At 36.5% G+C, this 24,297-nt stretch overlaps 1 protein-coding gene across 4 annotated transcripts in view; it reads left to right on the plus strand.

The window, feature by feature from the left end:
* The window catches only part of GRIA1 (glutamate ionotropic receptor AMPA type subunit 1), a 207,246-nt gene that overhangs the window by 104,868 nt on the left and 78,081 nt on the right, over positions 1-24,297 (plus strand). For 3 of the 4 annotated variants that reach the window (XM_015818147.1, XM_015818146.1, XM_029284528.1), the window contains exons 3-5: positions 7,543-7,782; positions 8,187-8,371; positions 12,453-12,506. In XM_015818147.1, coding sequence (XP_015673633.1) covers positions 7,543-7,782; positions 8,187-8,371; positions 12,453-12,506 — 479 coding nt within the window. The remainder of the gene's footprint in view (positions 1-7,542; positions 7,783-8,186; positions 8,372-12,452; positions 12,507-24,297) is intronic. The other variant, XM_015818149.1, reaches the window with a different exon arrangement.

Raw genomic sequence — 24,297 nt, forward strand, 5'->3', positions numbered from 1 at the left:
CTCAGGCAGGAAATCCTATACCATTTCAGACAAATGGTTGTCCAATCTTTTTTAAAACTTCCAGTGTTGGAGCATTCACAACTTCTGGAGGCAAGTCATTCCACTGATTAATTGTTCTAACTGTCAGGAAATTTCTCCTTAATTCTAGGCTGCTTCTCTCCTTAATTATTTTCCATCCATTGCTTCTTGTCCTGCCTACAGGTGCTTTGGAGAATAGGCTGAATCCCTTCTTCTTTGTGGCAGCCCCTCGAATAATTGTAACACTGTTATCATATCATCCCTTGTCCTTCTCTTCATTAAACCCAATTCCAAATTTCAGCAACCATTCTTTATATGTTTTAGCCTCCACTCCCCTAATCATCTTTGTTGCTCTTCCCTGTACCCTTTCTAGAATCTCAACATCATGATGACCAAAACTGGATGCAGTATTCCAAGTGTGGCCTCACCAAGGCATTATAACAGTTCATGTGTTTTGGATTCTATCCCTCTGTTAATGCAGCCTAGAACTGTGTTGGCTTTTTTGGCAGCTGCAGGATACTGCTGGCTCATATTATTTACGTGATTGTCCACTAGGACTCCAAGATCCCTCTCACAGTTACTACTTTAGTTAACTGCAATTAAGTCATGGCATAATACTTAAAAGAAACAATAGCCTAACACTTAATGACCCAGATCAAGGATTAACTGGATTGGTATAAAAGGGAATTTTTTTAGGAGTGGGACCAAAATTCCCTACTTCAAAATAACTGAGACCACTTCCTCTTTTAGAGAGACCCTTAATAATCATCAATATCAGGGCAGGCAAACAGAAACCTCTAGGCCTTAGATCTTATGATCTAAGGATGAATAGGGAGGCAGGTAGAAAGTAGGTGGTTATGACAGTCCATCAGCAGTGTCCTTGCTTGCAGACTGGAGTTATCCAATGGCTGCCGTCCGCTTTGGCCTGCAGACCTACCAGCCATGCCCACAGAGATGAAGGAGAGATGAGATCTGGCCCTTTACAGAAAAAAGTTTGCCAACCCTTGCTTTTGATCCATAAGGTGCAACTTACCAGAATGAGCAAATGTGGAAACATGCAAGTAGTTATTTTGTAATGGAATGTGTGGATTACTGAAGGGAAGAGATGCTGCTTAGGAAGCAATAAGACAAGAGAGATAGGAGCCCCCAATGTACTGTATTAATGATCACAGAAAGAAATTTAGGTAGGACCCACCCTAATTGTTCAGGTGATTTAAAGTGGAAGTGGAAAGCTTGTACCTTCAGATTTGCAAAATTCTGTTAATGTAGCCTTTCATTAAAGTGGAATTAATTCACCTAGTCATGTTTCCTGGTTTATCTGGGAGGGCTGACAGCTTTCTAAATATGTTCAGGACCACTAATTGGAATTGATTCCATGAGCAAAGCATCTATTTAAACTCATATCTGAAAAAGAGATAAAGTTATAAAGTGAGAAAGTTGACTTTATTCTCAATATAATAATAAAACCTCCAAAGTTAACAACGTTTGTTCCCTTGTTTGTGCTAGGTTCCCCCCCCCATAAAAGTGGTTAAAGCAGCTTTTGGAACAAAGAAATCATGTTCAGTGGGCTAAAGAAACTGTGTGTGTTAATAGCTAAAGAGTTCAGCTCTGCACAGTCAGTCTTTGTACATGAAGGCAATCTAAGATACAGAACAACTTTTTTTTAGCTTTGAGGGAATCAGTTTTAAAATGTCACCATCTACTTATTCTAATTTGCACATTCCTGCATTTTAAAACATTAGAATGGAAAAAAAGAAATCAAATGCATTACTTAGCTAAAATCACCTTGCTTCACCCTCTAAATCACTTATAGTTGGATTTTTTTTTCTCTCAGTCTGGAGAAAAGAACCATTTCATAACAGTTATTTAAGAGAAGTAAAACTGTTAGCTTGAAAAGTGGACATTTGACAAGATAAATAACAACCTTCTCAACTGATTCTAAATAGGCTTATAAAGTTTTAGATTATCTAGAAGCATCTGCTAAACAGCGGGCAAACTGGCAGGATAATATTAATACTAATGATGATACAGCTAATCCAGTTTGGATTCCACTAATCCATATTCAAATTTTCACTATCACAGTTAATTGTATTTGATTGCACGCACACGCACACACAAATAGAATTCACAAATTCTACCTATTATTGTGAATTGTTCCCCATTGGCCATGCAAGCTGAAAACCCCCTCAGTTATTCAAACACATCTCAAACTCACCAATTTAGGCATAATTCATGTAACTAAATTTCTAAACTATGACCTAGTGTAAAATTTACATTTTAAATTACCATTCAGATAAATCAGAATGCAAGGATTAAAAGATTTAGAAGGAAGCGAGGTAGGCAGACAAGCACTGTTTTCTTCATGTTTATATCCAGTAGAATTACTTAAAAGGTTTTGTTATGTTTGTATCCAGAAGAATTGCTTATCTCTTCTATCCAGTTACCTCTTTAAATGAAACATAAAGTCAATACTTAGTGCTTAATTGGCATCTAATTAAATTGTATAATGTCCACACAACGTGGCCCATTGAACAAATAGAAAGTACTCCCAAGCCTTTTGTTTCTATTGTCCACATGATTATTATTACTGACAGTTAATGTGAATTTCAAGCTAATTATGGGAGTATAACAGGTATAAGGCAGGATCTCATTTAAGTAATTGAGGTTATTGTGAGAAGGGGAAAAAAGATGATTGCAGTAGTTTTCAAAATACATTATTAAGAATGTCATACAGAAAGCAAGAAAATATCTCTACTCCTCCCTCAAGTTACCTAACCACAGATGGTCTTTTCTTCAAATATTCTGACTTGCTTCAACCATCTAAACAGACTAGAACTGTGAGTTCTTGGCTGCTAGAATCTGTTTCAAGGGCTGGGATTAACAATTATCTCAGTACAGCGTAGGAGGAGAACTGATGCCTGCTCATGATTGATACAAAGTAGTGAAGACAACACAAAGATTGAGAGGAGAAGAATGTGGCATCTGTAATCAGAGGCATCTGTAATTAATGTGTTGCAAAGCCATAATCTTCTTTATGAGGTAGATAGATCACAAGACAGTAATGAGATTACCAAAGAAGATGGATTGTTTTCTTTGTTTTCCCCCCCAAAAAATCACTTGAGACAATGATACAAAAAAAATCCCCTATAGCAAATACGTTGGGGCTAAAATTTGATTTCACCATATAGTATTTTGTTTTTCTTATTACCATTCCACAACAGTGATGTTGGCAAAAATTCTAGTCATATAAGGTTTTCATTTCTCCAGCGGATAATACTTAGGCCCTCTTTAATGGCAGCAGAGAGAGGCAATTTGCTTTTCTCATATTTTTTTAAATTTAAAATCATTTTCTTAAATTTACATCATGACTCCCTTACTATTGCTCTCAACAATAACAACGACGTGAGATAAAACTTGGCAAATGAAGGCACTTTCAGAAAGATCACAATGCTTCCCAACTCTTGTTGGAAGGCATTTATTCTGATTACCATACTGAAATAACAGATTGTAAAGTTCAAGTTGTAATTCTCAGTCCTGCTGTGCATTTTTTGCTTAGTACTGTCATGTTCAGTTTCATTTTGGATTCAAAGCTATGTTTCCCCTGCCAGAAAACTAATAATTCTTGTACGTTGAGACTTTATACTTGTTCTTTTTCTCTCTCTAGAGGTCCTTGACTTAGGGCAAGGCATGGAAGATTCAGTTGTCAGAATAGAGAAACTAGCTTCAGTGTGCATATTTATTGTGTATGTATGATGTGGAGAACCTAAAGTGTCCCTGGTATCCTCTCAGTGTGCATATTCATGTATTTGGGCTAATAGCAATGTGAGAAGTGCTTGCTTCAGATTTCTTATAACGCCAATATTCTGGCATACGCTGTGTCTGAGAAAATATACATTATTTATTTGGAGATCTATTTATTATTCTGTGTTAAAATGAAACTAAAAGTGTTTCGTGATTTTTTTATTATATTTTACTTTGATTAAGCCTCTTAGCCAAAACTCAAAGAAGTCCAGAACAATTATTGTAGTGCTTTATCTAGCAGTTATTACTAACTGAGGCAGAGATGAACAAGCTTTTCAGACTCTGAGCTTCATTGAAAAACCTTATTAATTGTCTGGGTAACCCAACCCAAATTGCCACAATCTTATAAGGCTGCCAAAGACTTCCACCGACGTTACAAAACTACTAAGATTGTACAATTATCATAAACATTTTGTCTTATTTGGGGAGATTAAAGGGCGTTGGAACCTACATATGCTACGTTGTCCATTTCAGAGTGCTAATATTGTATTGCAATTCAAATTAAGGTTTATTTATTTAAAAAGAGAGTTGTTGGGGGTTTTTTTTTACATCAGATTGAAAGTGTTGGAAAAGAGTACTTGGAGCAGTTTTCCATCATAGCTCAAGAATGTATTCAGTCAATTTTTACTTGATTTTTGTTTTTTACTAGACAATACTTTTATATTTCTCCAGATGGCATTTCTTGGCATTCCTGTGTTTGTAGTGACAGAGCTGCCCTACCAAGTGGAATGTTAATCAGAAGACATAAAATCAGACTGATGTAGTAAATTGAGGAGTTAGTAATAAAAAGTGCAGGATGTTCCTTTACATCATCTCATGTTGTTTGCTCATAAACATCTATGTCCCTGCAGATGTTGATAAGCTATATTTCCCAGCAGTCCCACCCAGTGAATGAAAAATGCTGAAAATATTAATTCTGCAAAATCTACAGAGCCATCATTGTCCACATTTGCATAATCCAAAATTATTCTTTGTTCTTGTACTTGGAGGTACTCAGATAAGATTTTTACCTTTTACTAGAAGACAAGGAAATATCATGAGCTGGACAGCAAAAACTAGAATTACTTCAGGGGAGAATAAAAACACCGAAAAACCCAGGGTTTTCTTTTAAGATTCCTTTCTGCAGTTCTGCAAAACTATCTGAAGTTATAAAATCATATTTATCTATGATATTAAAACCAAAGACTGGTCTTAAGTTGAAAGTACAGTCACTCTTAACAACCATCACCTTAGAATTTGATTTATCGGAATGCACCAATAAACATGAATGAAGTTAAACATGTTTGACAATATGCATGCCTGAGGTTTATACAGTAATTCGAAATGTGCTGCTGTCCCTATCATGTATTTTCCTCTGGAAAGTTGTACATAGCTTTCAGGTATTCCCATGATCCCTTGCAAAACTTCTCCTGAAGAGCTATTTGACAAAAATCAAACCCTTTTGTCTACTAGCAATAGAAGTATTGAAATCAGTGAAAAGAAAACTAGAATTAATGGACATTTTTAGCATTTGATTTTGTTTATGCAGAAATGTCATTGCTTAATATTTTTGTTGAATCCAGAGTCATTATGATGATCTAGCTACCTCAATCTGTTTCACTGCAGAATAGCATGGCCAACTGTGCCACAAGTGAAAGCTTGCCACCTATGAATCATCTGTATTTCTGTGTTAAACCCTCCTTCAGCATGTCTTTATTTTTTATTTATAAGAAAGGGTACATTTTATATTTTTTATGCAGTGCCCCAGACAGCTTAAACCAATTAAAACAGCAGCAAAAACAATCAAAGTGTTGAAATAAAGTAAAATAATCAGAAGAAGTAATGAAATATGACAGAGACTCAACTGCATAATTAGTTATCAGAAGCAATTAATTAATATTGATGCCTGCCAATTCTTTTTTTAAAAAGACAACATCTAAAAGATTAAAAAATATAGCACTAGATACCAGAATTTCACACAATATGATAAAGGTCAATCAGCCATATCAAAAATTAGGAATTCTATAAAGCTATATTTGGAGATGTGAGGATGAAACTTCTGAGTTATAATTTAAACAAATAAAAGATGTATTAGTGATTCAAATTATTTTCACTTATACGATTTATGCATCTTTCCTAATACGTGTAATTCAGCTGCACATCTGCATGGCCTATACAATTTGTCTTGAAATTTCAGAGATAAAATCTTTAACAAGCATATGACATTTTCTGAATATGAATTCTCATGTGATATCATACTCTTACAAGATTTGCTTCCAAATATAAGCCTTCATTTTTCCTCATTATCCCTACTGTTGGGTACTCTAAATTGCTTGTCTCTCCAGAAATCATTGATGACCTTGAGAGCAATAATTTGCATGTTACTAGATTCCCCACATCCATCTACTTTAAAGAAACAAATCCAAATTACATCTTAACCATATTATGGAACTGAGGGTTTCATCCCTTGGAGTTAACTCTCACATTTGCTAGAAAAGAGTCTCAAGAGAGAAAAGTGATGAGGCTGAAAATGTCCCCAAAAGCATTAATTAGTGTTTTCCAAATTTCCTTCTTTTCATACAAGCTTAAAAATCCCATAGCTGAATAGAACCTCAGGGATTTCTAGCACATCATTTGTTCATTGTTTTTTTTTTCTTCTTCTGAAAAGGTAGGCCATATTTCATGGAGGATAGGCCTACTAGTTCTCGAGGATGCTTCTTGCAAGCTTTTGTGAGGAAATCAATGTGTGTGCGAGGCAGTGGGGAATACTACTGAATCCAGAAACAGCCTTAAATCTTTTGTTTCATCCTGCAGAGTTTTCCTTATCTTCTTAAGAAAAAGTTACCTCAAACATGCTAAATATTCTAGATACCTGTTCCAAAGGCCAAAAAGCAGCTGGTCTTTTTTCTTTTTTCTTTTTTTTCGAAAACATTTCGTTTCTCATCTAAGAAGCTTCTTCAGTTCTGACCAGAACTGAAGAAGCTTCTTGGTTGAGAAACGAAATGTTTTCAAGGGAAAAAATCAAGAAAGTCCATTTGTCTTTTGAAAGGCACCTTTGGGACAACCATGACCTGGATGATTGAGAATCTCCATAGACATACTAGATACCTGAATGGCCAAAAGGTAGGCCACTTAAAAGCAGATTTATTTTAATTGTCACATCAACAAGAATTTTTGAAAACCCAACATAGTTTTGAAATATTATCTGCCTTTAATTTGGATAAATTTCTTTTTAGTTCTAATTTAAATGTTATACTGTAAATTGAAATATTAATTTTGCATGAAATTAAAGAATGCTTACTTAGAACCACACAATTCATTGCAGTGGCTTTATTAACTTGAAGAAACATTTAATGCATTTTTCCTAGACCTGCATGGGAATAACCATACAGTAGGATATAACATACGATGATATATCACAAAACTCATCCAGTATCCTTTCTTCCTTTGCTTGAGTGTGTGGACTTAGATAAACTTAATCCCATCATTTTAAAGCCTCAATTCCCTTGGAAGATATTTGAAAAAGTGCTGGTAAAGACGATATCTTATAATAATAACAAAATGTCATCAGTCTCAGAGAAAATGAATGGAACATTCCCACTTTGAGGCTTTCTTCAGTGGCAATGCTTTAAATTATATGACTATTTGCAAAGGAATAAAATCATAATAAAATGGAAGTGTACATAATTCCTTTCAGATAATTTCTGACTTTCGTTTTCTTTTTCCCTCTTTTTTTCTTCACAGTCTGCTCCCAGTTCTCCAAGGGGGTCTATGCTATCTTTGGCTTCTATGAGAGGAGGACTGTCAACATGCTCACTTCCTTCTGTGGGGCACTACATGTCTGCTTTGTAACTCCCAGCTTCCCTGTTGACACATCCAATCAATTTGTTATTCAGCTACGCCCAGAACTTCAAGATGCCCTTATCAGTGTCATTGAATATTACAAGTGCCAGAAGTTTATGTACATTTATGATGCTGACCGGGGTAAGTCTGGTTGAGCTGTGGGACAAATGAAGAATTAGACAAAGATAGAGAGATTTAGTTCTCATTAAATGTAAGAAATACAGAGGATACTGCAATTTGTGCCACATAACACATTAAATTACATTAAATAAATTACCATATCGTGGTGGACTTGTCCAGATGCCAACATATACAAAAGGGGAACAATAATGCTGATCTAATGTGCCATTTGATATAAACATTATGTGAACATTTATTGTAAATATATCATGTAGATATTCGATATTAAAATGCTGTCTCTTACCTTGACTTTATTGATTGAGATCATGAGGTATATATAGAAATGAAGCATTTCTGACGTGAAAATTTTAAAAAAGCCATTCCTATGAATTGATCTGATCTGATCTGATCTTATGCCATCTCAGGTTTGTCAGTGCTGCAAAAGGTGTTGGATACAGCTGCAGAGAAAAACTGGCAGGTAACAGCAGTCAATGTTATGACAACAACAGAAGAGGACTACAAGTCACTCTTCCAAAATTTGGAGAAGAAGAAGGAACGGGTCGTGGTTGTTGACTGTGAATCAGAACGACTAAATGCTATCTTAGGCAAGGTAAATTGTGCATGAATTGTGCATGAATAAGGCAGGATGGTCTACAGTTTCAGATTAAAAACAATAATGGCACTTACAATAGAATCAGGCTAGGTCCCATTTTAGTTAAAATCTGAGATTGCTTGTCAACAAGCAGATCTGATTGCTTGTCAGATCTGATTGCTGAAACCAAAATACTCTGAGGCTTACTTCTTACTTCCATTTAGACTGCTCTTTCAAAGGTGAATCTGCATGGAACCTAGCTTTTTCCATGACAATAGCCGCCCTGAGTCCCTCGGGAGAAGGGCGGGGTATAAATCAAAGTAATAATAATAATAATAATTCATGTGGGCTGGGCAGTGAGATCTTCACATTAAGGTTGGTGTATCTATGGATGCAGAATCAAGAGCAATAGAACATGCTTCTACTTTGCCTCTGGTACTAGGATCTGCTTCTAGAAATATTTGGAATGTTGCCCTGTCTCTCTTCTTCCTGATAAGGATTTCTATGATAGGGATACCACATATGAAAATCTCTGTATAGTAGTGAGCAACTTTAAAGAGTAGCAAAGTAATTCATGGCACTACTCTAAGATGCTTTTTAGCTTTTTGCTATTAGAGCCTAATATAATAAGGATCTTTTTGGAATACAATATTTATTTATTTACTGAAGCCACAACATAATAGAAATGGTCTCTTGCCTCCTAAAAATGTTAACATCAAAATCTAATATAATATAATCTAATCCAATCTAACAATATATCAAGACTAAAATACAATTACAATTACAAACACACCATTTTAGAATGAAGGGCTTTATGAAGCAAAACAAGAAAAGCTAAAATATTGTTTGGAAATTATGCCTAGATTTGGTCATTATTATTGGCAATGAAACACCATAAATGTGGCAATGTCCTATTTTAAAAGAGATTTAATTTATTTTAAGAAATGCTTCAGTGTGAAGATGCTCTTGTTGCTGCAGTTATTTTAAATATATAAAGCTATGGCTTTTTAAAAAAAAATATGAAAGTGATTAGAGATAAATTTGAATCTGGGTCCCTCAGCTATAGTTAGCATATTGCCCTTATGATATATATTGCACAAGTGGATTCAAAAATAATTGCCCATGTAGAAACGTGGCTGGCATAGCCCAGAAGGCATGCAGAAATACAGATATATCTTCAGAAATGAATGGAAGTGTTTTGAAAACCCCTGTAGAGATTGTAGGCCAGCTCTGCAATATTAAATACTGTCCATGAAAAACAGCTGCTGTGCTGTAACTCTGGGGTTAGAGTGTTGATCAAATTAATCACACTTTTCTCTTGGGCTCCTCCCATCTGTTTATTCATATTCACTTGTTGCATTACCTCTGAAACCTGAGCTGTGAATCACACATGGCTGGAGAACAGCTCTTTCATTTAGAGGCATTCAGTAGGACAGTCACAAAGGATTCAGAGTTGTTCCTATAGACTGTACTGCTGAAATGCAGTAGTGAAAAGAAAAGTGGAACGCCTTGTCTTTCACAACTCTAATGAAGCAGTTGGCTTTTCGTCTCTGTGGAAGACTATACAAAAACATATACTGTAAATGCCTTAGAAATATGTACATACTTGAATAATATTTGCAGTAGACAAGTATACTATATATAGAATTGTAACTGATTTTTGTCATATTACGTCATATTTTTCTTTGTCATATTTCTTTCATTTTGTTAAAATATTTATGTGTTTCTCCTCCTCCTCCTCCTCCTCCTCCTCTTTGGCAATGTATCACCATCACTATCATTATGTTTTGCTTTTTTCTTCATGTTTTATTAATTGTAAAGCAACAAACATAAATCAATGAATAAATATATACATACATACTACACGGTGAGAGTCTAAATGAAGAACTCCAGCCTCTAAATTTTCACTTCCTGACAGCTGCATTTTGGAGCCTTTTTCTTGATTAATGCAAATACTAAAACTCAAAAGCAGACATGTATAAAAGCACAAGATTGGATTTGCAAGTTTAGAAATGCCTCCTTTCATTTCCTTTTTGGGGAGAAACCATCAGAAGCCAGAAGTTAACGGAGGAATACATTTCCTTTTCTTTTAGTAGAAATACAAGAAGCTCCATGTCCTAGAAAGGAACTGTTCATGGAAAATCTGACTGATCTGCAGCACTTCCAGACATACTTGCTTCAGTCATTATTTCATTATCCTACCCAGGAGACCCCTATAGTAGGAAAGGTGGTGGTGGAACCTTACTTATTTGTATCTGCTCTGATAACGCTAATAGAGGTACAAGGATATTAGTATAGGATTCAAGTAGCTTTTAAGGTGTACTCAAGAGCATTCCAGTTGGAAATCTCTAAGGCAGGTGAGCCAGTTAAGGTAGAAACAAGTGTCCAATAACAATTAATCTGCTTGGCAATAATTGTAATGCTGAGAAATTTTATGACATTGTGTAGCATTCCCCAGTTCTCATTTAGGGAATTGATATTTAATTGAAAAATCAAGAAAGAAAATGGAGGAAAGTGTGGAATTGAATTTGTATTTGTATTGGGTCTGTTGTTTATAGCTGGAATTCTAATAAAAGAAACAGAGAGAATGGAAGCTGGCACAAATAGTTCACGACTGCTTTCCATCTTATCTTGCCATTCAAAAATAGCTAGCACTGTTATAACTCTTCTGACCAATGTACAGTAAATCAGAATTGTATGGAAGAGAAAGAATTTCCCAAGGCAATGATATTGATTTCACCAAGGCAATAATCTACTACTGACCAAGAAACATGGCTGTATTGGAAGCCATTAAACGGTTTATATTGACAAATTATCTGCATTTAGATCCAGATGATGGTGAAGTGAGAATGACCAGGCAATGGTTAATGTTCCTTAGATAGGAAGAACATATATTAAAGTCCAGATCTACAGTCATTTTTTTGCACAACTTCAGTTGGAGTGCTCTCAACATTATATAACACAGGACGACTAAGTGTAGCCATGACCACTGTATAAGAATGTTTATTTAAATGGCAGTTTCAAGAGTTTTCATTGTATTTCTAGAATAATGAGAGCAATTATATAATTTCTGAATGCTGCAACTAGAATATACTAGAAAGAAAATGCCTATTGCATAAAAGGGACAGCAAGAATCAGTATCTTCATGCTTGCTTCTATGTTCAGGATTGGTGATTTGTATCTTCTTATCATTCTGTAAGAGATATAGACTAAAAGTTTTAAAGGGCACTCTCAAGATTTTCAATAATTGGATAAAGATTTGCATTTCTTGTATCTATGAGCCAATGTAACTCCAGAAATTCACAGTGGTCATTCTCGGGGCTTTTTCTCAGCTGCTGAATTGGAGTGCTCTCTTCCCATGCTTGAATTGGCAGAAATCTGTACTGGCATGAAATTGCTGTCCCTATTGCCAATTCCTATTCTTTCTCTGTTGCCTATATTTCAAGTCATCACCATTCCTGGATTTCTCACCAAGGAAATGAGTGGCATGGATTACACACACCTTGGAATGAAGAGGAAAATACTCTTTTAATCCCTTAAGACCTAAGCAAATTTTGACTATCTCATTTATGGATTGAGATAAAGACAAAGCCAGAGCCAGAGCCAACGGCAGGAAAACATGGTGTTGTCATGTCACGCTTGGCTGTCACTAGGTACAAGTGAGGCTCAAAATGAAAAGCCTCAAAATGAAATAAACAAGTTTTCCTTCAGGTATTGCAGCAAAGCAAAGGAACAATTCATTCTGTATTTTGTTTGCTTGAGTTTTGCCAAATGTGAATATACATCTGGGTAGTATGTTCGTAAACATTGCCTGATGATCACAATCAGTTGGCTTGTGAGACAAAGAGCACACGTTGTTAATGCTTGTGACATCTTTGAAGGTATCCCATGTTTGCATTTTTTCCAATCTCTCTTACAGATTACTATCATGTATACCTCCACATATCACAAATTGTATTTGAATGTAGGAGTTATATTCTTTAAGCAGTTTCAATCCCAGTGAAATGTTTATTTCCTCCACAAACAGGGTAAAATTATTAGAGTGGCATTTCTCAATTTGCCAGTAAATTGTTTTTGTGTTTTATTTTTCTAACTACAGATAATCAAGCTTGAAAAAAACGGGATAGGATACCACTATATTCTTGCAACTTTGGTAAGATGGATCTCACTCTTTAGCTATAATGTGTATGTTTTGATCAATTCCTCTTTACTGTTTGTAAAAGATACTGCATACCTAGGAATATTCTTCAGCATATTGTGATGGTACATGGTGGTATTCTAATAGATTATTCTAAGTGATTGGCTATCTAACATAAACTATCCCAAAATTAATACAAGAAGGAGGAAATTAAGCTCTTTCTGTACCTATCTCCTGATTCTCATAATTTTAGTTTACTCTTGAACATTCCTAGCAATGAATCTGCATGACATCATCTTAACTCTGTTCATTGTTTTTGTTAAGTTAGTTGATCAAATGCTGATGAAGATTCTCAGTCATCCAAGTAGACTTGTCTGGATGTTGACTCATGACAACTGGACTCATTTTTTTGTTGGTTTGAGAATTTCTGCTGCCCATCCAAGCAGTTTCTTCAGTCTGAAGATGATTTGCGAAAATCTGAGTTGGCAGAGTGTTGTTGGAATGTGCCAACTCCTAAAATTCTTAGGGATATTCCCACACCAACCTCAGGGTTTCATCCCTCAAATGTGTGACAATATGTCCATGAAGATTCTCAATCATTGTCTGGAAGATGAATCATAGCAACTAAAGTTATTTTCTTGTGGGTTTGATGTATTATTTGTGTAAAAAAAATTCTATGGTAAAGAAAAGTAATTTTAAACTGTTTTTATGGAGGATACTCTTTGGAGAGCAATAAATTAAAAATACGGGATTAAATGTAACTTTTATTGTGGAAAAAATAATCTGCAATTAAGGGATGATGAAGAAGATTATGAGGATATACTCATCCATTTGATGTGAAGTGAAGATTTTATTTATTTATTTAAAAAAAGAAAAAATAATGTTGCAACAAGCAGCCCCAATTAAATCTCAACATCATCATGTCAACTAGGAAATAATGTGTAATCTGTTAAATGCTGTCACCATCATTTGTTATTTTCCAATTGCCCATTTGGCATCACGTTGGATTTCAAGGTCCTGGACTTAAGACAGCTCTAATTATTTTCTTTTCTCTAATGCTTTTGCCAGTGATTCCTCATATTTTGCCCTAAAGCAAAGCCATATTCTTTCCATGGGATTTGCCCTGGAATATCTCCAGAATCCCACACAATCTGAATTTATTTTGTTACCTGGATTCAATCTGTTAATTTTTTTAATTTTTATTTCAGTTTATATAACCACTCATCTCAACAATGACTCCAAAGTCATTGTTGAGATGAGTGGTTATATAAACTGAAATAAAAATTAAAAAAATTAACAGATTGAATCCAGGTAACAAAATAAATTGCAGGAAACAGCAATGCAAATAATTAAACAAGAGATACATATACAAAATTTAAAATACATAATAGCTGAGAAAACCACCAATCACCTGCATAGCCAGGAAACAGATCCCTTTATATAATAAGGGTCACAGGCCCAAGTACAGAACCAGACATTTACGGCCTTACAAAAAGCTAGCAAAGTCAGGGCCAATCTGATCTCCAGAGGGAGAATGTTCCAAAGGGAAGGCACAATAGCAAAAAAAAAAAAAAAAAAAAAATCTTCTGAGCCCATCAGTTAACATTTTTAGCCTATCGGACCTGGAGCATGCCCATCGTGCCTAACCGAACAGAATAGGTAGAAACAACTGAGGAGAGATGATCATTTAAGTATCTCATGAACATTAAGGGAGGGAGGGATTCTTTCATACATGTAAGATTCTCTTACTATAGCCTTATAAGAAAAATAGTACGAGCTTGAGTGATTTCGGTTTTTTAGTCTGGTCTACCTTGGAGGCTGACACCTTGTTCCAAGCCATAAATGGCTTTAAAAGTGACTACCAGCTCACTGAATTATACCCAGAAGCACACTGTAGCCGATACAGCTTGTGGTGTCACATTTGCCAAATAACCTGTTCCATTTACTACCCAGGCCACCATACTCTGCACCAGTTCAAACTGTCAAATATTCTTGAAGTGTATAGTGTGCTATAGTAATCCAGACAGGAGGTCACAAGGGCATAAGTTACTATGAGCATGCCCTCTTGGTTCAGGAACAAGTGCAGTTGACCCACAAAGTTGTGCAAAAGCCCTTCTAGCAATGGCTGCCTCCTGCTCATCAAGCAGGAGATGTGAGTCTAGCAGGACTTCCAGATTGTGCAGTGAGTCGGTCTGGAGCAATGCCATTTCATCCTGAACAAAAGATGAAAGATCCCTGGCACCAGAAGGTTCAAACACTCAAAGCCACTCAGTTTTGCTTGGGTTGAGCCAAAGCCTGTTTTTCCCCATTGCGACCCCCACGGTCTCCAGGCACTGGGTCATGGGTCGGCAACCCGCGGCTCCGGAGCCGCATGTGGCTCTTTGAGCCTTCTCCTGTGGCTCCCAGCCTCCTCTGCCATTTGCAGAGAGAGAGACAGAGACACAGACAGAGAGAGGCACTTGTGCTTCCCTTTCCCCCCCCCCTCTCTCTCTCTCTGTGTAAAAAAGAGAGTGGCCTTACACTGTTTTCCGAGAAGCTGACAAGCTTATTGGGTGGGGCTCCTGCCTTGGTTGCGTTTCTGCAGGAAGCAGGAAGAGCAATAAGAAAGTGTCAGCTTGTTGGAGAACAGCTTGAGCCCAATAAGAAAGTGTCAGCTTGTTGGAGAACAGCTTGAAGCCAGCTTGCCAGGTGAGCAGAAGATCGCAGAGAGGGAGAGAGAGGGGGGAGAGGAAAGAGAGAGAAAGAGAGGGAGAGAGAGAGGGAGGGAGAGACGGGGAGAGGAGAGAGGGGAGAGAGAGAGAGAAAACGAGGGAGAGAGAGAGAGGAAAAAGAGAAAGAGAGGAAAAAGAAAGAGAGAGGGAGAGGAAAGAGAAAGAGGGGGAGGAGAGAGAGAGAGAGAGAAAAAAAACTCATGCACAGCAGCCTCTATTTCTTTTTAATTAAACTCTTCAATCAAGCTCCCCCCCTCGCGCGCGCATGTGCGCGTGCATGTTTTGTGGCTCCCAGTGTTTTCCTTTCTCTGGGAAATGGGTCCAAGTGGCTCTTTGAGTGTTTAAGGTTGCAGATCCCTGCACTGGGTCAACATGTCCATGGCATCACTAAGACAGCCTGGGGGTGGAGATATAAATCTAAGTAATATCAACGTACTCACTCTAAACTGTCAGATGACCTCTCCCAGCATCTTCAGTCAGATGTTAAACAGAAGAAAAGAGAGAACTGAGGCCTGTATATCCACAAAATAATATATATTATTGAGGGCCATTAGATGAAGAACAATATCCCTAATTTTGGCTGGATGTTGAAGTATTGCAAAATGAGAATGGATTACACTTTATTTAGAGATGAATGTTTCTGATTTCAGGCCCCCAAACCTGAAAGAAATATAATTTCTACTCAAAATATTTTTAATTTTACACAGTTTAATATTCAAGACTATTACAGGAATCAAGAGCAAATTATAAGTGTGGATAAACATGGATCAAAACCCTTTAAGCAGTCAGAGGAATGTTTGTTGTCGAAAGATCTTTGAGTTTGGGGATCTTTCTTTCATTTCTCATGAGACCTCTAGTAATCTTCTAAGGTTTGTTATCTGTATGTCAGAGGCACATGGCTTCCATATGTCTGTAGTTTCAAACTCATTTAATTTAGGCCACCACACCACTATAAACTGGTCATAATTACTTTCACTCTCAGCTAAACTGCCTGGCATTCAGTCAGTGCACCAAAAGGGAAGCGTTCCATGTCCCATTAGAAATCCCAAGAGTCCCCTCAGCAAAAGAACAGATTGGGACTTCAGTCAAGTATAACATTCTAGTTGCCTTCTGAGTCAGTGGTAAACATTTGCTTCTTCATCAAGCAGATTAAGTGAAAGTGGACTTTGGTTTTCGTCTCTTTATGCCCGAAGAAAACTAGGATCGCCTTTTAAGCCATTTGTAAACCACACAGACAAGCTGCTTTATTGGGACAGATTGATTTAGAAGAAAAGAGGCAGAAAGGAACCAGGAGAGGACAGATGCTTTCTCTATGCTCTTCAGTCTCATATGAGTTACTTAATAAATACGGATAAAGCTGCAGGACAGATTACCTTACGAAGTGCTTTATTGCTGGTACAAGTCATTCATAAGAAATATGTGCAGAAAACCTCACTGACTAGTCAAGACAAGATGCAAAGCTGCCACCAAAGATTCAGCTAAAGTGACATCTGAAATGCATTGGACCGGTTTGAGTACAACCTATAAAAATAAACTCTTGGGGAGCCCAAATAGCCTTTGAATATGAATAGCTACTTTGGCATCCATACATCCTTTAGCAATCACTTGATTTTGCCTAAATAAGAAAACGAGAGTAACTGAAAACTGAAATAGAATAGAACAGAACAGAATAACTTTATTATCACCTTGGATGTACATTAATCAGCATACATTAAAATGAAATTTCATTGCATATAGTTCTCAAAGGGTCACCGCCTCTGATATACACTACAGAAATATGACAAAAATAAATAAATAAATTATAATTATACATATACCCACATATATTATATGACACAGAGAAACAACAGTCTAGTTCGGGTTATGTATACATGTGCACGGCGAGAAAAACGAATCTTGAGAGTTTACCAGAGGGATGTCATAGGGAACAAAGCTATTACAGAATCGGGTAGTCCTGCTAGAAATACTTCAAAACCTCCTCCCAGAGGGAAGAACAGAAACAGACTGTAAAGTGGGTGTGTGGGGTCTCTAACAATGCTTTGAGCTCTAAGCACATAGTGCTTATAAGCAGCATCCTGGATACCAGGGACCGAGCTTCCTATGATCTTCTCAGCTGTCCTTACCATTCTCTGAATGGACTTTCTATCTGAGGCACTGCTGCCACCAAACCAGGCAGTGATGCAGTTTGTTAAAAAGCTTTCAATCGTGCCTCTGTAAAAAGTGGCCAAGACAGAAGGAGAAAAATGTGCCCTCCTCATCCGAGGCGCTGGTTTGCACGCTTCACCAAGGATGACATATGGAGAGACCAATTCAGACTGTTAGTTATCTGCACACCCAGATACTTAATACTGTTGAAAGTTTTGTTTGTAGAGATTCTCAGTCATCCAGGTCAGAGTTGTTTCAAAGATGCTTTTTTCTTCAAAAGGCAACTGGACTGTTTTTGTTTTGTTTTGTTTTGTTTTCTTGAGGAGGAAGAAGAAGAAAACATCAGTTCTGATGGTGAGGGGATGGAAGGATAGGTAGGGACAGTTGAGGCTGGATGGTGGAAGGATAAGTTCTGTTAGGATGGGAATGGAAGGATTGTATTTCTTGGCAGTCACCTGGTCATTAGCTCTCTGTCTGAGAGATGGAAAGAAGGATAGGTGGAAAATGAAAAGAATTCTGCTAAAATTCTTAGAAGAGATCAAAAGAGTTTAAAAAACACTAATGATATTTCTATTCTCTTTTTTGCACCCCCACTTTAAATGCCTAAGTAAATGTCAATAATTGAAAACTTTAATAAGGACTGAATAAAGTAAATTAGGACAAAACCAAATTATGATTCTGAAGCCAGACAAGACAGATGTCCCTGAGTTTTAAAGCTGGGAAAAGAGAAGGAGCAGGAAAAGACCTAGAATTCAAACCAGGACTCAGAAATATATAGAGGCAGAACACTGCATATGTGACTTCTTTCTTGTCTGCAGTAAAACAGACAAGTCTAGCATGTGAAACTTCTCTTGATAGTTGGTTATTATGGGCTTGATTTTCTAGAGAGCTCGGTATGGTATATGGTATGGTATATCAAGCCTGATAACTATTAAAATACTAAGAATTTTTCTTCAGTTCAAATGATTTTTTAGGATCCTACCAAGACATTCTTCTATTCCTTACATTCTGTTTCCTAAAATGCACTATTATGCAATCTGTTTCCTAAAATGCACTATTATGTATGTGTAATCATCACTATATAGTGATGCTTACACATACACTGTTACATTTTGCCACCTTCACTGCAGTTCTTTGTGAAATAACAACAGGGAAAGGGAAAAAAAACAGAATCTGAAAATACATGCAACTGGGTAGCATCCATGTTTTTCCCTGAAGCATTTTGACAGCCCCCAAATGCAGGACATATGCTGCCTTGTTTGTGTATAACTGATTTGCAACATAGTCCCACCATAATCCTTCTTTCTCTTTTCCTGTTGCTTTGTGCTGCAAAGTAAAATAGAAGGACATCACTTATTATCCATTAAGTAATCAAAACAGAATCACTGTTCTTCCTCAATCAACCCCAAGATTATCTTAAAATTTGCAAAATAAAAGTGAACACAGAATTGCCCTACTTCTCCGTAATATGGCTGTCTGCTAAGGGAAAACTAGCATGGTTTCAAAAAAATAACTACCCTAACTATTTTTCATTAGCAGTACTTCTTATGATATCATTTCTACTTCCATGTATAGTTTGAGTGTATTGGTTATTGCATGTCTCTGTTGTTCTTTGATGACACAATACTTGTCAACTGTTCAGTATTTATTGGCTCTCTTATATGCCTAATTGAACATTGAGGTTGCAATCATATTTAGCTATGACTACCTGAGGCATCAGAAATTGAATTTCTTGTGAGTAAGGAATTACTCTACATCAGGCATTATTCCCAATTAAAAGACTCTGCAAATAACTTGAATTTTAGACAAGACACTGAAACATAGTTTTAAAAACCCTCACATTCAGTAAACTAGTAACTGTGGCCATATTTAATTACAAAAATGCATCATAGAACTGTAGTTCTACCACAGGTGAAGCTTGGGCATAGATTAGACCAGGCCTTTGTGCAGAATGGACTGACTTTCCATTCGATTTAAGGTTCCTGATCCGATTCCACTTACAATTACCATATTTACAGTACCTGGTTGCCTGCAAGAATATAGGTAATCCTTAATGACCATTCATTTAGTGATCATTTGAAGTTACAATGACGTTGAAAAAAGTTACAACTAAGACTCACGTGACCATCTCAGTGTCTCTGCAGGCACATGATTGTGATTTGGCCAACTGTCTTGCATTTACAGTATCATGGCATCCTGCAGTCATATGATTGCCTTTTTGACTTTCTCAGCTGGCTTCTGAGAAGCAAAAACCATGAGGAAGCTAGAATGAGGTTGCAAATTATAGTTATTGATGTCTTGCTTAACGGCCACAGCAAAAAGGCTCAAGGGTCCAGACATGACCTTAATGACATATTTTCCAGTCCCTATTATGGTTGTAAATTGAGAACTACCTGTAAGAAACCAAAAGAATGGGCAAGAAAACAAATGGCTGTAAATTGCCTGCTGTAAAGCATGGATATATTTAAGTTTAACTTTAAGGCTAGCTATTTCTTGGGAGAAGTTGTTTGTCCAATAAACTGAGCCATTGTTTGATTTAATATCTAAGTGAGATTTTTGTCCTTTCCAGTTCAATTGCCCTTCTCCATGTCTGACCCCAATTACCTGCAGTGTGCACCTAAAAATAATCAATACTAATTGCAACTTCTATGCCTAATTAGGATTATATGTTTGGTATGCATTAGAAGGTTATTTGCATTTGTATAAACATCCACTCACAGAAGTCTTTCCTTTTAAAAAATGATGGTATTATCGATTTTATGTATCTATCTTTCTATTCTAGCAGAGATAAAAATGATTGTAATTTATTTACAGTTCTCAGCTTATTTTGAATGCACATGAGAACAACCGTAGCCTACTTTATGAAAACAAGACGTTTAGAAAATTTTGAGGATCTTTCTGATTCTTATGCCAGTGATTTAGAGCACTTTTTTTTCCTCTACAAGAGAATAAGCTGTGGCTAAAATAATAACACTTTCAAATTGCTTACAAAACTGTTAAGGATGATTTGCACCCAGGGCCTCATCTTTTTCTGCTCCCAAACTGCTCCTAGAAAATGTTTCATTGATGGAACAGTGTCAAGTGTTCGGAAAATTTATATCAGATATCAGCTGGATTCTCTATAGGCAAAAAAATATTACTAAATTAAATACACTAGATGGAAAATAATTTTGTCATGGCTTGAAAACCTTTACTGGTTTCTTATTCAGAACGCTGGTATTTCAAAGACCATCTTCCCATATGAATCTAGCCATCCATTTTGATAAAACCTAGCTCTGGGTATTTTTGCATTGATAAGATTGTTTCTATAACGAAACTCTGAAAGTCTGTCCCAATAACCATATTTTAGATGCCAGCTCAATTCTGTTTTGTACTCTACAGCAGGACTGGTCAATGTGAAGACAGTAAGCATTGCTGAACTACAGCTCATAGTCACCATCCCAATTTAGACTTCTAGGAGATGTAATACAGCAATATTTCAAGCACTACACATTACCCAGCCCTGCACTAAAACAGCCTTCATCAGTTTAGTGCCCACCAAATATGTTGGGCTCTGCTGTATTCTCTAGCCAACTAATGGGAAATCTGTATCACACATGTTAAAGGTGATACATCATGATGTTTTGGGTGACACGTCAGTGTTCACCAATACCCGACAATAACTGTTCTCAAAAGTACGACTCTGAAAATCAATTTGATTTACTTGCATTTCGTTTTTGTAATATATTGACATTTCTTTATATAATACATTGTACCACACAATTGGACTGTATTTTTTTAATGAATATATAAATATTGTTCCCCTTTTGACTGAAAAATAAGGGAATGACACACCAGCGGAATCAAGTTAGGTATTTTCTGAATTTTTGACAAAAGGTTTACCATCACTATTCTAGCCAGCAGGGTTGTTTATCAGGTTTGTTTAGAGTATTGTATATCAGGTTTGATAAGGCTGCTCTAGAAGCTCTTGGTTATTGTGCTCTCCTTGTCTTTTAATTGACATTTATTCTGCAGATTTTAAGCTAGGACACAAACACTTTGTCTCTAAGTCTGTGGTGATTTTTAATCTGTGTTTGGGTTATTTATTCTCAATTTTCTAGAAGTGTTTGCTTTGATCCTAAGTTCCCTTCCTTGAAGAGAAAGACTTGTTACTATTAGGGCCTTTTCTGCCATTTTGCAATACAGGTAGTTCTCTACTTACAACCACAATTGAGCCCAAAATTTATGTTGCTAAGTGAGACATTTGTTAAGTGAGTTTTACTCCATTTTATGTCCTTTTTCACTGCACTTGTTAAGTTAGTAACACGGTTGTTAATTGAATCTGGCTTGTCAGAAGGTCGCAAAAAGTGATCACACAACCTCAAGATCCTGCAACCATCATAAATATGAACCAGTTGCCAAGCATCCAAATTTTGATCACGTGACCATGAGGATCCTGCAATGGTTGTAAGTTGAAAAATGGTCATAAGTCACTGGTTTCCATGCCATTGTAACTTTGAACAGTCACTAAATGAACTGTTGTAAATTGAGGACTATCCGTAGAGGAATTTTTGGGAGTGGTATCAAGAACTGCAGATGGATAAGTGGAATTGTTAATAAGAACCCCATGTATCCTTGGAGGACCATTCTACGAATTCTGAAATAAGCCTCCAAATGTATATGTAGATGGATTTGTCAGGCATTACTATCAGTGGTGGGATTCAAATATGTGAACAACCGGTTCTCTGTGTGGATGCCACTTCCGGAAGTCCATTCTGGGCCTGGGCAACAAAACATTAGCTACTGGTTCTGCCAAAGTGGTACAAACTGGCTGAATCCCACCACTGATTATGGTCCTCCTATAGTAAATAAGTATGATATAGTAACAGGAAAGGGTTAAGAGACCAGTTTTCACACTATTTAGATAATATTGTAGACTAAGTTTTGGGAATGCTATATGCATAGATACCAATATAATTTCCTAGAATCAGTTATAAAAAGTGACAGATACTGCACATTTAGTAGTAAAAGATATGCAGAAAGCTGGTCCTGAATCACAAATTGATCAGCTTAAAGATCTTTAGAGAAGAAGTGTCATTAATCAAGGAGCATCTGAAGTTCTACACATTAATACCCTTTGGGTCATTACATGGTACATCTTTAATAAACATCTACAGACCATAATGGAAATATGTATTGGCATCCTGTTGAAATGTTCTGCTTAAATGAATCATGGCCCAATAATTTGTAAGGACAGGCATGCACCAATAAAAAGCTCAGCTAAGCATGATGTGCCCTAAGAAAATACTTTATTAAAGCAGTACTAGCTGACTCTCTTGGGTGATAGATTAGGGATTCTTTCTCAGATATGGTATGGAGCCAGAATTAAATAAAAAAGCAGATATTTCAAACTAGGAAAAATTCTACTTTCCAATATGAAAATAAGGGAAAAGGTGTTCTTGCACAAGTTCCACGGAAAATAGCACACCAGGATTTAAATTGCTTCTTTTCTTAGAAAAATACAAAGGTGACAGTAGTGACCAGGAAAGGATCGAGAGCCCTAACTTCCAACTATTTATCTGAGAAAATTGAGGTCTGCGATGCTCCATGCCATTTTCACTTAATGTAAGATGCACAACACTCTTTGTATTTTAGTAAGCATAACCCAGTGGAATATATAAAGGTCAGAAGACACCCTGAGATTTTTCAAGAAATAAAAACCTTCAAGGTTCTTTCCCACAGTGACTCATACATAAATAATAGTGACATTTTAGGTTTTCCACAGGACAGTTCTCTGAACTCTGCAGAGAACTAAATACACAGTGCACAACTGGTTTAAGAGAGTTTGGTTTTCTGAATATTATATAATAATTTTAGGGAGACTAACCATATTATAGCTATATTAAGAATGCATGCAACTAGTTCAAGAAAATTGCAAAATTTTCTTCTTTAATCCATTTTTTTTAAATACCTGGATGAAACCTGCCTTTGTTCAATGTAACTTTGGTCATCAAAGCCTATCTTAGCTCATATATAATTTTTATTTATTTGTTTTTGTTTGTTTGTTTTATAATGATAAATGATAAAAGAAGCTGAGCTTAACAGTGCAAGTTTCTTGTTTGGAAATCCTGAGGAAGATTGAGAAAATAGAGCAAGTAAACTCACCCCTCACACGAAAGGAAAGGAAAGGAAAGGAAAGGAAAGGAAAGGAAAGGAAAGGAAAGGAAGACACTAAACAGATAATCTGTTACATATTCCTCCTGGGTACCTGAACCTTTATATAAGTAAGAAGGAAGGAAGGAAGGAAGGAAGGAAGGAAGGAAGGAAGGAAGGAAGGAAGGAAGGAAGGAAGGAAGGAAGGAAGGAAGGAAGGAAGGAAGGATATTATTTTGTTTCTATTGTTCAGAAACCAGACCTCCCCTTTCAATAATACAATGTTTTTGGAAACTCCACAGTACACATTCCTCCTCCAGATCATAACAATCTGATCTCTCCAGAACGGTACAGCAGTTTTCCAGGGACCAATTATTTCAAGCAAAATTGGCTCATCTACCTGCATATTCATTCCATATACATGTAAAATGTTACATCATTCATGATTGTGAAGGCAGGTGGATTATACCTTTGAATTATTGTTGACTCCTGGCTGTTGACTAGTCCCTGCAGTTTTCCTGGAAAGATTTTGGAAGTGGTTTGCTGCTGCCTGCTTGCTAGGGCTGAGGGAGAGTCACTGGCTTCATGCCTAAGGTGGGACTAAAAATTTGTGATCTCCCACTTTCCAGCTTGGTGCTTCACCACTACACCAAAATACTGTAGTTCTGTATGATTGTTAAGAGTAAAGACAATCACACCCATGAAAGTTTTATATTACATGGCAGGAATGGACATATATGAAAATCATGGGTCAAGATAATTAAATATGATGCTATTTAAAAGTAAGATATTAATCTGTTGAACAAGCTGGAGGAACA

This window comes from Protobothrops mucrosquamatus, unplaced genomic scaffold (genome assembly GCF_001527695.2).
Source record: "Protobothrops mucrosquamatus isolate PMUCROS unplaced genomic scaffold, P.Mucros_1.0 scaffold686, whole genome shotgun sequence".
In the NCBI taxonomy this organism is placed as follows: Eukaryota; Metazoa; Chordata; class Lepidosauria; order Squamata; family Viperidae; genus Protobothrops; species Protobothrops mucrosquamatus.